We start from the raw sequence: 13,749 nt of genomic DNA, 5'->3' as shown, positions 1-13,749 counted from the left end.
TAAACTTACACCTACATTATAATTACAATAATGTGACCATCATTTATTTGTTTGGACAAAAGACAGGAAACGAACACAACCCAGACAGATGAAGTCTGATGGATGGGGGCAGCAGAACTGGGGGGTCATTGTGATGTGTATTATTCTGAAGGCAGTTTTTCTTTATAGGTTGAGATGGGTCCTTTCGGACTTTTTAGTGCTGAGGAAGGTGAGGCCCAAGCCTAGCCAAGAAAGCCGCAAGGAGAAGCCAGGGGTAACCGAGGCAGCAGAGGGACGAGTTAGAGACAGCAAACAGACTCAGCTGGGACTGATCATTTAAAATGGGATTCAACTGAATTATGATCGGTAGTTCCTGGCCAACTTTGGTTCTTTCCAGTCTCTCTCACTGAGACAGCTTTAAGGAAGAGAGGAAAGAAAAGTGGGCTTCATCTGGAGACTTCATCAAAGACCTAAAAGAGAGAGTATGGGAACAGGGAGGCTGCTTGGGCTCGAGCCAGCAGCCCCGAGTTTAGCAGCAGAAATGCCAATGGAGTGTGTGTCCGTGTGTCTGTGTGTGTGTGTGGGGGGGGGGTGGCATCGTTTTTGTGTGAGCCTTCGTGAGCTCCCTGGAAACCTGGCATCACTCAGAGTCACTGTTCTTTGCAGTCGCTACTGCCCGCAAGCACAGCAAGGCACTCCTCCTACCTGATGTCCTCCCCACCCCATTCCCCCAAAGAGCTCCTCACCTGCATTTTTCTCTTCACCGTGTCGAAAGGAAAGGAGAGCGTCTGGGTTACGGCAGCGGCCAGGCAGACATTGGCGAAGTTCTGGAGGGGAGAGAACCGATCTCGGGGTCCATTCCAGAGTTTCTCCAGGTTCATGTAAACTAGAAGGGAGCCAGCGGAGAAGGGGAGAGCACCTGCAAAAAGAAGGCCAGACAGAGGCTGCTGATGTCTCGGGCGCTACTGGCTCGAGAAGGTAAATGCCTGTGGGGAATCCGGGTGAAGTAAACAGGACTGGCTCCGAGCTCCTGACAGGCAGGCCAGCCAGAGCCGCCCGAAGCAACTTTTCTTCGGTGATGACAATGTGCTCCATTTTGATAGGGGGTGTGTTATTTGTCAAAATGCATCAAACGGTTCACTCAAGGTTGGCGCACTTTGCTGTATGCAAATTTTACCTTACAAAGAACTGCAAACAAATATTGAACTCTTGTTCATGAGACACATGTTGAATGGCCGAGGGGTGAAGAGCATTGATGTTTGCAAATTACATGGAAGTCATCCAGAAATGTGTAAGATGGACTGATGAATGGCCGGAGGGATGGACACATACATGATAAAGCCACGTGTTAACTGGAGCATCCGGATGGTGTGCATACGGGTGTTTCCGATTCTTGTAACTTTTCTGCGTGTTAGAAATTTTTTAAAAAATAAAATCTTGGCGGGGGGGCGCCTGGGTGGCTCAGTCATTAAGCGTCTGCCTTCGGCCCAGGTCATGATCCCGGGGTCCTGGGATCAAGCCCCACATCGGGCTCCCTGCTCGGCGGGAAGCCTGCTTCTCCCTCTCCCACTCCCCCTGCTTGTGTTCCCTCTCTCGCTGTGTCTCTCTCTGTCAAATAAAAAAAAAAAGATTAAAAAAAAAAAATCTTGGGAAAAAAAATCACTCCCACAGAGGAAAGTCAGCGAGTGGCACTTTGTCAGGTTTCGGAGGCTGGGAGGGACTGGTCTCTGGCTGAGAAGGAGACATTCTGTGCGAACTAGAAAGCAAGACTGTACTGGTGAAGGAGGGCACTTGACCTTGCTTTGGGGAATGATGTGGCAGTATCAGGGCCCAGGAAAAGATGGCAAGCAGGTGTGCTTTGGTGGCCCTTTCAAGAAACTTCCAGAAACTTTGGGAGCTATCTTAAGTTTACAGAGGGGCTAAATTTCTCCCTCAAAATAAGATTTAAAAGAGGGGCTAGCATCAGTGGGGTTGCTTGTCTTTAGGAAAATGTAATATCTATTTAATAAACACATTACAGGGCGCCTGGGTGGCTCTGTCGGTTAAGTGTCTGCCCTCAGCTCAGGTCATGACCCTAGGGTGCTGGGATGGAGCCCCACGTTGGGCTCTCTGCTCAGCGGAGAGTCTGCTTCTCCCTCTGCCTCTACCCCTCCCACTTTGCATGTGCTGTCTTTCCCTTTCTCTCTCAAATAAAGAAATAAAATCTTTAAAAAAAAAAGAAGAAAAAAACACATTACAAATGAAGTACCAGCCCCCACCATTTACCTTCATTCGGAAAATATTTGTGGAGTTTACGTGATGTGCTGGGCCCTATGCTGGGTGCTGGGAATATAAAGAGGTGTAGGCTAATTCCTGGAGGAGACAGGCAGCTGATATGTGCCAGAACTGGGCGGGGGGGGGTGGGCAATACAAAGTGCTTTAAGCACACGAGGACCAGAGGGATTAATTTTGCCTAGGGGAATCAGGAAGGACTTCACAGAAGAGAGAACGTTCCCACTGGGCCTTGAGGATTGAGTAGGAGTTCGTCAGACACCGGGAGAGCGGACAGGCAGTCCAGGCAGAGGGAACAGCAGGTACAAAGGGACTGGTGTTTCCAGGAAATTGCAAGTGTTTCTGGATGGCTGGAGCATGAGTGCCGGCAGAGGGACGGCAGGAGGTGAGGTGGGACGGGTCGGCCGCGGCCAGGTCTGAAGGATCTGATGGTGTGCCATAAAGAATTTGGGCCTTTCCCTGTAGCTCAGGAGTCAGGGAGGGCTGGAATGGAGGACACTGGAATGAGGGGTGGTGAAATGACCGACTTGAGTTTCGGAGGGTCCCCAGGCCCTGGCAGCAGTGCCTGGGACTGGGACCCGGTGGGAACCTCTCGTAAGCGTCTGCGGGAAGGATGAGGATGAGGGCAGAGGAGGTGGAGATGGAGGGCGACAGACTGACAGTGGAGAGGTCAAACTGACAGTACTTGGTGACGGAAGCCACAGCGGAGAGAGGAGAGGAGCTGAAGCGGTTCTAGGTTTCTTCCAGCTTGGGCCACTGGGTGAAAGGCAGGCGGTCGCATCCTTTAGGGAACCCAGGAGGAGCAGGTGTGAGCCTAACGAGGACATCAGGTTTAATCTTGAGCTGGATGCGCCCAGGGAGCAGCAGGTGAAGGTGTCCAATAGCAGGTATTCATCCTGCCATTGGGAATTGGTAGCAGTCAGTGGTTAAGACAGAGGGCTCTGGGGTCACATCGCTAGGTTCTTCCACTTTCTCCCTATGTGATCTCGGGCAAGCCTCTCCATTTCCCTAAGCATCTATTTCCTTGTCTGTAAGCTGAGGCTTAAGTGAGAAACCGTATGTGAGTTTCAACAGCACAGTGCCGGGCACAGAGCGAGCCACCAATAAATGTTAGTCACTGTTGTTACAGAGTTGACGTCGGGAGTCCTTAGAGTATCATGATGCTTGGTTAAGCCACGAGCTTAACTGAGGCCACCTGGGGAGGGGATAGAGGTGAAAAGAAAGCCAAGGAAGGAGCCCCGGGGGAACAGTGACACGTGGGGGGGGGCCTAGCAGCATCAGATGAGCCAGATAAGACAGAGCTGCCAGAGAGCTGGGAAAGACATCCAGGAGTTGGTGGGGTCCTAGAAGCCAGATTTCCAGAAGAAGGGGTGGTCAGTCTTAGTAAATGCTGCAACAAATGTCCGATATCGGGTGAGAGTCTGCCGGGTTTGGCAGCTGGGGGGACTCTGGTGACTCGTGCATGTATAGCCCTGGCAAAGGTTCCAGAGACCACGGAAGCTACAGTTGCGACCCTGGTTATGCTCACACATGTGTGTATGCATGCTCAGTCTCCTTCCCACAGTCAGATGGGGTGTGTGGGATTATCTTCCTCCTATCAGTTTCAGCTGAGCCACCTTCCCTCTCTCTTCCTCCCCTCCCTGGGATGTGACAGGCCAAAGTTAAGAGTGGGGTATATGGCTATGGAATAGAATGAAGCTAATTGGCTCTACATGGATTGAATCCATAGGACCTTGACCTCAAAAAACCTCAATTAACTGGTTACAAACAAAGGTATACAACCTTCATCTATATCAAAGAACACCACCTTTCCTTGGACAAGGTGAAAAGTTCCATCTTACCTAGAACAGTAAGGGAAACCCCTCGATACAGGGCTAAGAACCCTTCCTGTTGATAAATGGTAGAAAAAGCATGGAGGATCCCTCTGTAAGATGGTTCCAGCAGGTTCTGCACAATCAACCGGGTTTTGATGAGGTCTGTAGGGTATGTCACAATGGTGGAAACCATGCCTGCAAGACTCCCAGCCATGATGGAGCTCCACTGGGAAATATGGCCCAGGTCATCCGTGAATAGTATGACAAACCTAGGAGAAAAAAGGAGGAAAAACCCAAGAGAATCAGCTATGGATTGTGCTAGAGTGTTCTATACTACTTCTTGCAATATCTCCCAGCATTTGGAAATGTTTTACAAGGTAAAAATTACTACACTAATGTATTAGGATTCATGAATAGCACATTCAATTCTACTATATTTATAGAATTTTGTTAGCTATAAGGAGATGTCCGACCCTCTTCTTTATGTCTACCCTAAGTTCTTCCCACTTCATTTTAAGCATTTTCCCCTTTATCTGTATAACTGTCAATCCTGGCTTGCCAGTGGGGTATAAATTAATAGGAGTACTTGGTAAATACTGAACTGGAAAGTGCTCCTTTGGTTCTGTTGAAACTTAAATGAAATTGCTTGAAATGACGACTTTGATCATCCTCAGTAATTGAGGTTTTTTTTTTTTTTTTTTTAAGTAAGCTCTGTCCAACGTGGGGCTTGAACAACTCAGGATCCCGAGATCAAGAGTCTCATGCTCTACTGACTGAGCCAGCCAGGTGCCACACCCCCTTCTGCCCCCAGTAACTGAGTTTAAAAAATGTATTGGTTTGGGCGCCTGAGTGGCTCAGTCAGTTAAGCATCTGATTTCCGTTCAGGTCATGATGCCAGGGTCCCACTGAGCCTGCGTAGGACTCCCCGCTCAGCAGGGAGTCTCCCTCTCCATCTCGCTCTGCCCCTCCCCCCTGCTTGTGCTCTTTCTCTCTCTCTCAATACATTAAATCTTTTTTTTTTTTTAAAGATTTTATTTATTTATTCATGAGAGACCGAGAGAGAGAGAGGCAGAGGGAGAAGCAGGCTCCCAAGGAGCAGAGAGCCCGATGTGGGACTCAATCCCAGGACCCTGGGATCATGACCTGAGCCGAAGGCAGACGCTTAACCATCTGAGCCACCCAGGCGCCCCTCAATACATTACATCTTAAAGAAAAGTATTGGCTTAACAGTTATAAGGGAAGATGTGCCACCCTACTAGTTGTCTGGGAAATGACAGATAAAAACAAGATACCATTTCTCACCCAGCAGATTGGCAAAGATGAAAAAGTCTGATAGTGTCAAGTGATGGGGAGGACACGTGGAGACAGGGATGCCCCCCCCGCTGGTAGAAATGTACTGGTCCAGCCCCTTTGTAGCACCCAGGACGACTGAAGGAACGCCTCCTTTCACCCCAGCGATTCCATTTCTAGGTGCATATCCTACAGAAGCTCTTGCACACGGACATGTGAAGACACACAACATTGCGTGTTAGTGTGAAAAGTTGGACAACCTAAAAGTCCATTTGCAGGGGAATGGATAAATTGTAGTAGTCGTACAATGGCTACTACAGTTACAATGAGCTTGCGACTATGTATTCATAGGGATAATCATAAAAGCATAAAGTTGAGTGAAAAAAGCAAGTTGCAGGGTGACCTACAGTATAGGACAACCATCTATTTAAATTAAGAAACACACTCATAGGGGCGCCTGGGTGGCTCAGTCGGTTGAGCGACTGCCTTCGGCTCGGGTCATGATCCCAGAGTCCTGGGATCGAGCCCCGCGTCGGGCTCCCGGCTCAGCGGGGAGCCTGTTTCTCCCTCTGACCTTCCCCCCTCTCATGCTGTTTCTCTCTCGCTTGCTCTCTGATAGATAAATAAATAAAATCTTAAAAAAAAAAAAAAAAAGAAACACACTCATAAAAGTGGCTATGGAATAGAATGAAGCTAATTGGCTCTACATGGATTAAATCCATGAATTCTGACTACCTTATATTATTCATGGATAGAATCCATGAATTCCGACTACCTTATATTATTCATGGATAGATATAGCTACATATTTAAAAAAGTGTAAAATAGGGGTGCCTGGGTGGCTCAGTTGGTTAAGCATCTACCTTCGGCTCAGGGCATGATCTCAGGGTCCTGGGATCGAGTCTCGCGTCCGGCTCCCTGCTCAGCGGGGAGTCTGCTTCTCCCTCTGCCTCTCACCCCGCTTTTGTGCTCTCTCTCTCAAATAAATAAATAAAATCTTAAAAAAAAAAAAAACCTTAAAAAAATAAAAAAGTGTAATATAGCCCTCCAGGAAGGTGGCGGGGGCGGGGGGGGAGGGGCTGGGAATGAGAAAGAACGGGACTTCAGCTTTCTCTGGAATCTTTTATTTCTTGTATTAAAAAAAGATCCTGGAAGTATGTCTTATGCCGTCTTTCATGCTGTTACTTCTGGATGGTGGGTACATGGGCACTCTTCTTTGTGTTTCTCTACAGTTTTATAATGTGGTCAAAGATGGCTTTGGGTGGACTTCTCCAAACGCAAGCCAGAAAGCCGCCGTTATAGCCCCAGTCATGAGGACCTACCTTGGCAGACATTGTTCTAAGGGCACTTTTCACGGTACACATTCCCTGCCCAGGAAGCAAAGGAATTTTACTCCTTGCTGATGAGGACAAAATCAAGAAGGGCTTAGAAACCAGGAAAAATAGTATCTTCTACCAGAGAATAAGGTAGGGGAGAGGGAAAGGAATAGCAGGGGTTTGAAAAAAAAGGAAAGTGAACAGGGCTAGGCTAAAAAAAAAAAGTATTGTATCTTTTTTACATATTTTATTTATTTATTTGAGAGAGGGAGAGACTGCACACGTGCCCAAGTTGAGGGAAAGGCAGAGGGAGAAACAGACTCCCCGCTGAGCAGGGAGCCCGACGTGGGGCTTGATCCCACGACCCTGGGATCATGACCCGAGCCGAAGGCAGACGCTTAACTGACTGAGCCACCCAGGTGCCCTGTATCTTTTAAAAAATGAGACCATCCCCAGTTCTTTGGCTTTCAAATCTCCCATAAAGAGGCGTGTGTCCTGTTCCTTCATCCTGGCAGCAAGCCAGGGCCCTCTGTGTGATAAATAAGACAAGTGGGTATTCAGGTGAAATCATTTAAGGAGTCCTAGGATGGTTCCTTTGCTCCCAAGTAAACACTCATTGATTAAAAGCATCTCTCTCAAGGGGCGCCTACTGTTGACTACTGTTAACTGCACTAATCGGAACAGTCATAAAAAAAAAAAAAAAAAAAAACCCAGGGGCGCCTGGGTGGCTCAGTCGTTAAGCATCTGCCTTCGGCTCAGGTCATGATCCCAGGGTCCTGGGATCCAGCCCTGCATAGGGCTCCCTGCTCAGCGGAGAGCCTGCTTCTCCCTCTCCCACTCCCCCTGCTTGTGTTCCCTCTCTCGCTGTGTCTCTCCTGTCAAATAAATTTTTTAAAAAATCTTTAAAAAAAACCCCAAAACCCAGTCATGATTTAACCAGCTACTTTTGAAAGACACAAGTCACTGAAGCTGGCATTCGTCAATGGGCCATTGGCCTCACTGCCTCCACACTTCCTTGCTCCTCCCTTTCCTCTCCGCTGGCCCGTCGAGTTGGAGGGGGAAGCTGAGGGGCAGGGGAGACAGAGGAAATGGACATGCTTGACTGGAGGGGTGGTCTGCCGCCAGCTGGAACAATCTGGACGACGGTGAGAGTTTGAAATACCATAAGAAACCCCGTTCCTTCTCATCGCCTTGCTCTATTCCCTATCCCACTTGGCCACTTCCCGGGCATGAAGTAACTCATGACCCATTCATCGAACATCTACCATGCGCCCCTGTGCTAGCGCTCAGCAGAGGTCCTAACAGAGCTCAATAGTCCTGCCAAAGCTGTAGCGCCGAAGGGCAACGGGGGAGGAAATAGGCCTAGTTTGCTGAACGACTTGATGGACTAGGAGACTAGGAATAGGAACCCTGTCTTAGGTCAGGTTGATTTATAAAGTAGGGTCTTACTATCAAATAGACAAAATTCAAAAGAACCAAAGCAAGTCCTTTCTTCTCAGACTCTCACCATCCGATAGAGACAAGGACCACCAACCCTTCCTCTGGGAATTGCAGTCAAGGCAGGCAGCCCTGATAGGCCATCAATGACATCATCCTGCCCCTCCCCGCCCCCGCCCCCGTGGCTTCAGGTCTTGTCTGATTGGCTGGGGCCACAGCGTCCCCCTTTCTGCTCTCCTCCCCGCCCCACCCCGCACGTGCACAGACGCTTTCCCCAGAGAGACTGGCTAAGCTGTTGAGTAGCAGTAACCCCTTCCTTTCAGCCATGGGCTATCACCCCCCCCCCCCCCCCGGGTATATGTAGTTAGAACCGCCAACGCAGCCAAACACGAGCTCACGAAGTGGTCATACAGTAAGAAAGTGGTGCTGGTCACGAACTGTTCCAGAGCAGCAGGGACCCAAACCAATGTTTATACAGCTCGACAAGCAGTCGTAAAGTTGGAGGATCTACTGGTTGACGTATCTGACAGCCAGCTACTGTGTTACGTGCTATTTATTGCCAAGGCCTAGCTCCTAATAGACTCTACTGAGTGGACTTTTGATCAGAAATCCAAGGGAGCAGATACATCAGCAGCACAATGCTGGGCAGAGCTGTGAACTGAGGAGCCAGAAGACCCGGTTTCAAGCTCCAGCTCGCCATTAATTCTCTTTGGGGACAAGTCAATTAATCACTCCATTTCCTGAACGTTCTAGATGTTTACGCTTTGTTCAAACCCCTGCTCCTAGGCTATATACCATTACCCTCAGCCGACTGTTTTTGCAAACTCACGGCCAGGAAAGAGATGAGTCAGCATACCGACGGACCAAAGGTACCATCTCTATGTAGGAAGGATGGCACCATGATTAATCAACCACTTTGCTTTCTATGTTTAGCCCTTCACTGAAATACTCCCTTTTAGTTTCCAGAAGGAAAACAATCTTGCAGGAAACATTATTAGCAAACTTAGGCTGGGGAACGCTTTCTTTCTTCCTCTCGCAGTCACTAGCCACCAGCCTATGTCAGGTGCCCTCAGCTGCCACATGGATGAGTGCAACAGGTTCCTGACTGGCCCAGCCACCCCCGGTCTCCCTCCTCTCTAGTCATCGTACCCTGCCACCAGGTGATGGTAATTCCTGTTGAGCTGCTTTAATCATCACCCCCCCCCCATCACCACCTCCTCAAAAATCTCCCACAGCTAACCTTGGCCATACTGAACGAAGTCCTTAACCCGGCCCTCTGAGATCAAATTTCAACCTGCTTTTCTGGCTGTACTTCCCATTACTGCTGTAGAGACACTCCGTGTTCCAGTCGTGCTGCATGCCTGCCCACCTCTGTGCCTTGGCTCATGACGTTACTTGCAATCTTTCTATCTTTCTCTCCATCTGTGCCCTGCAAACTCCTACTCATTCTCCCCAGACCAAACTCAGGTGGTTTTTCTCCTCTGTGAGGTCCTCACATCTCTTCCTCCTCATCAGAAGTGTGAATTTGTTTTCTTTTAAAGATTTCATTTTTAAGTCATCTCTACACCCAATGTGGGGCTCGAACTCACAACCCCGAGATCATGAGTTGCATGTTGTACCGACTGAGCCAGCCAGGTGCCCCAGAAGTGTGAGTTTCTGTAGCACTCAGCCAGATGCTAGAGACACAATAATCTTTTTCTGTTCTTCTATTCCTCTGTAAGCCCTGGGGCACCGGGACCACGCCCCTTTCACCCCTGCATTGTCCCCAGCATCATGCACACAGTGGGTACTTAAAGAGGCCTGGTTATATTAATGTCAAATGAATGCAGAGAGAAAGGCAGCATGATGTAGTAGAGTAATGGATTTGGAGGCAGAAGGTCAGGTGATGGGGCTCTCAGCTCTATCACTGAGGAGTGGTGCGGCCAGTCTGAGCCCAATTCTGTACCTGTAAAATGGGCATGATACTTCCCACCCGATGGACCTTACAGGGCAGGAGGCAGGAGTTGTAGAAATCCAATGATGTACACACACACACACTCAAAGGTAACTAGGTGGAGGTGATGGCTATATTGATTAGCTTGACTGTGGTGATCATTTCATCATGTATATGCACATCAAAACATCAAGTTGTGCACCTTAAATATATATTTTTTATATGTTGAAGATATCTCAATAGGGCTGTTAACAAAATGCAATGATGTACATATACTGGGGGGTGTCGGGGCCAAGGGCAGGCCTCCCCATGATGGGCAACAATAGCATGGAGATTATCTTGAGCTGAAAACAATCAAGGCCCAAGACTCAGGCAGAAACTCTGACCTCCCCCCTCAACTGCCTGAAAAGCATTTAGAGGACCTGCTCCAGGAAGAAAGCGATCACCCTAAATAACACAATAACTAGGGGTGATAGACAGGGAGGAAGTTAGCAAAGTCGGTTAAAATTCCTCTCTACGTCCCCTAGTTTCTGAGTGGCCCAGCAAACACTTGTTTACCAAACATTTGCTCTCTTTCATTCTGGTGTGACTTGCATTCCTTCCTTCGAAGTCTCAGACCCCTACCTCCTCCTCCTCAGTTCAGAAGGACATCTATACCTCATTTTGCCTGTCTTGGAAACCTCACGTGTGTGTGGATTCCCCGCAAGGAGGAAATTAAGTTTGATTTTCTCCCGTGAATCTGTCTCACGTCCATTTAATTCTTAGTCCGGCTGGAAGAACCTTGGACAGAGGAAAAGGTCTTCCATTCAGCCGGTGATGACCAGGACAGCCACAATATTTAAACCCGCTCGTAAAGGTCTGCCTCCTAATCCTTGGCATACATTCCAAAGGAAGATTTCCATACCACTTTGGGGAGAAGAGAGGGACGTGGGGAGAACTGTTTACAGACATCAGGCCAGGTGTTGCTGAGGGGGAAAGAGAGCGTTGACAGAAATGCCCCAGGATCTCAGGACCTTTCCTCCCCAAGCCTCGGTGAAATTCGCGCTGGCCCAGAGGGCTCAGTGAGGAGGAGGATTCCACCCGGCTCGCCAGCAGCAAAGCTGAGAATCCTGCCTGGTAGCCTCCAAGGCTTCAGCTGGGTGGTGAAGACTGTGAGTGGTCTAATTCAGAGCCAAGGCCAGTCCTCGGAGGTGGCACTGTGCCCACAGAACGAGGCGCACAGGGACCCTCCCCCCAAGTCCAGAAACACCCCCTCTCCCTGAAGCTCCATCAGTACCATTTCATTCTTCTCGGCGTGTTTTCAGTTAAAATGCAAAGATCTCTGAGCTCTGAGGAACCTCTGAAGACTCATCTGGCATTTGCATATTTAGAGGGTTTCCGAGAGACAGCTGTTGTTGGGAGAAGGTGAAAAAAGCACAAAGAAGGAGGCCAGTGCGCAGAGGGTGGCCTGAGGCAGTAACCTGAGGGGCCTGTTTGCAGCTTCTGTTGGGCCCTAAAGGCAAAGCGCCATTGGTCGGGGGGGTGGGCAGAAATCTGTGGCCTTTTGTGTCCTTGGGTTGGGCCCTCTCCCCCTACCAAGCACTTTCTTCCGTGGGCTTCGCTCACAAAGGCACAACTGCATACACACACCTTCCGAAGGGTCTCTCTCCCCTACGCCAGCCAAGGCAAAAACTTCCAAGTTAGTGGACGGTGGGAATGGTCAGGAAGCCATCTCTCTGGAGAGGCCTTGACTCCTTCCCCCCCGCCCCGGCCCCGGCCCCGGCCCGAATCTCCTTTTGCCCCATTCCACCTCCTCGCCCGTCCAACTCTGGGGAGCCTCTCGGAGCCGCGGGCTGCGCCCCACAAAACGGCATCTGGCGGGGCGGGGAGCCCCGAAGTGCACCCCGGAACCTGCGCAGGTGCCGCCTCCCCGCCAGACCGCCCCCCTCCCCCGCCGAGGGGCTCGCGCGCGCGATCCGGAAGGAGGCCGCGGCCCCCCGCGGGGGCTCCCCCCTCCCCGAGGCCGAGCCCGGGAAGCAGGGCGGCGTCGGGCTCCCTTCCCCCCTCCCCGCCCCGGCGGCGGCGCCCCGCGGCGGCCTCCCGGCTCCGGCTCCCGGGCCCGCCGCGCCGCGCCCGGCTCTTACTTGCGGTAGGCGGCGAGCTGCACGGCGCTGCAGGGGAAGAGGCGCAGGCACGCCACCCCGTTCCCCTTCCACAGGGCCCGCGGCCCCTCGGCGCGCCACGCCCGGAGCCCCGCGGCCCACGGCCCCCGGGCCCCGCCGACCTGGGCCAGCACGGTGGCGAGCTCGAGCGGCGCGGTGAGGCTGAGGCTGAGCGCCCCCGCCGCGCCCGCGCACAGCAGCCGCTGGCCGCCCGTCAGCCGGCCGTCCCGCCGCCACGTCGCCATCGCGCCCCGGCCCGGCGTGGGGGGAGGGACGGCGGGGCTCGGGGCTGCGGCGCCCGGCGGGCTCCCGGCCGACTCCCCGGCGCGGCGCGCGGATCGGGGGCCCCGCCCGGCGTGGGGGCGGGCCGCGGCCGGACCTGGAAGCCGGGTGCTGGCGGGCGCGCGCCGGGGCCGGGGCCGGGGCCGGGGAGGCCGCCCCGGGGCGGAGGCCTCGCCCACCGGCTGTTGCTCCTCAGCCGGCCGGGTTCTGTCTGCCCCGGAGAGTCGCCGCGCGCTCCGGGCGCCGCCGCCTCCTCCTCTTCTGGCTTCCCAAGTCTTCCGCGCTGCCCCCCCACCCCCGCCTCTCTCTTGTTTACCCCCCCCCCCCCCCGCCGCCATTCTCCCTTTCCACCTTCCACCCCTGGCCCGGGCTCTCCTCCCTCCGACCTCTTATTTTCTGCCCCAGGAAGCAGCCGCGCCAACTGCGCCGCGCAGAAGGGGAAAAGAACCCTCTCGCACGCAGCGGCTCCCTATCACACTTGTCAAGCCTTGGGCTTCCCGTGCACGATCTCATTTAAACCCCAAGAGCGCCCTTAATAGGCACGTCCGCATTTACTGCCCTCATCTGGAGAGGCTGTAGCCGCGGTCTGGACTCTGGAACCTGCCTTGGCATCTTGGCTCGGCAGCTTACCAGCTGTGTGACCTGGGGGGGTGGGGAGTCACTCCCAACTCTCTCTGTGCCTCAGTTGCTTCATCTCCAGTTTCTTGCTCTAGGGGCTGTTGTGAGGATTAAAGGAACAATGACGCAGGTCAGCCCCAGCAAGAATTTCCGGTCCCCTTCCAGGGCCTTCTAGATTGATTCAGAGTCAAATTGACAGCAGACAGATTAACAGGGGAGAATCAAATTTAATTGTATACACATGGGGAATCCACGCAGACTCGGACATTCCAAAGACAGTCAGGCAAAACAAAGTATCATCCCGAACTAAGGAGAGGTGGGTCCGGATCTGGGACTTCACAGAGGAATGCACTTCATGGGACAATAAAAAGAAGAGCAGATGTCTGGCAGTGAGATGTTTGCCCTGCCAGACAGATGTGTCACTCAGATAAAATTTATCTCTTGTAATAACCCTTATTCTGGACAAGACCCCCCCCCCCCAATTTAGATTCTTTTGTGTAGTTAAGGGAGGGGCAAAAGTTTCTCTTGAGCTCATGTGGTCTGGATTGCCTCAGCTCAAAATGGTCCACATGCTGTCGTGGCCCATCTTGGGGCAGCCGGCCCTTGGTCCCTCCAGCACTATGTGTGTGTTAGCTATGATTAGATATTGTTTGGCAGAAAAGGAAACC

At 51.7% G+C, this 13,749-nt stretch overlaps 1 protein-coding gene across 4 annotated transcripts in view; it reads right to left on the bottom strand.

Moving 5' to 3' along the window:
• Positions 1 to 13,170, bottom strand: part of SLC25A43 (solute carrier family 25 member 43) — a 42,306-nt gene extending 29,136 nt beyond the window's left edge. The window contains exons 1-3 of one of the 4 annotated variants that reach the window (XM_064574516.1): positions 13,068 to 13,170; positions 4,092 to 4,333; positions 726 to 898 (exon numbers count right to left, since the gene is read on the bottom strand). In XM_064574516.1, coding sequence (XP_064430586.1) covers positions 726 to 898; positions 4,092 to 4,333; positions 13,068 to 13,075 — 423 coding nt within the window. In that variant the 5' untranslated portion in view covers positions 13,076 to 13,170. Of the gene's footprint in view, positions 1 to 725; positions 899 to 4,091; positions 4,334 to 12,163; positions 12,542 to 13,067 lie in introns of those variants that run through there. The other 3 variants (XM_064574515.1, XM_045881841.3, XM_045881842.3) reach the window with 3 other exon arrangements.
• Positions 13,171 to 13,749: the final 579 nt, after the last annotated feature.

The sequence above is a fragment of the Mirounga angustirostris genome, unplaced genomic scaffold, assembly GCF_029215605.1.
Source record: "Mirounga angustirostris isolate CCGP_5_RB_7025 unplaced genomic scaffold, mMirAng1.0.hap1 SCAF_11, whole genome shotgun sequence".
Taxonomy (NCBI): domain Eukaryota; kingdom Metazoa; phylum Chordata; class Mammalia; order Carnivora; family Phocidae; genus Mirounga; species Mirounga angustirostris.
The sequence above is the reverse complement of the archived record's forward strand: the minus strand, read 5'-3'. Positions and strand labels throughout refer to the sequence as shown.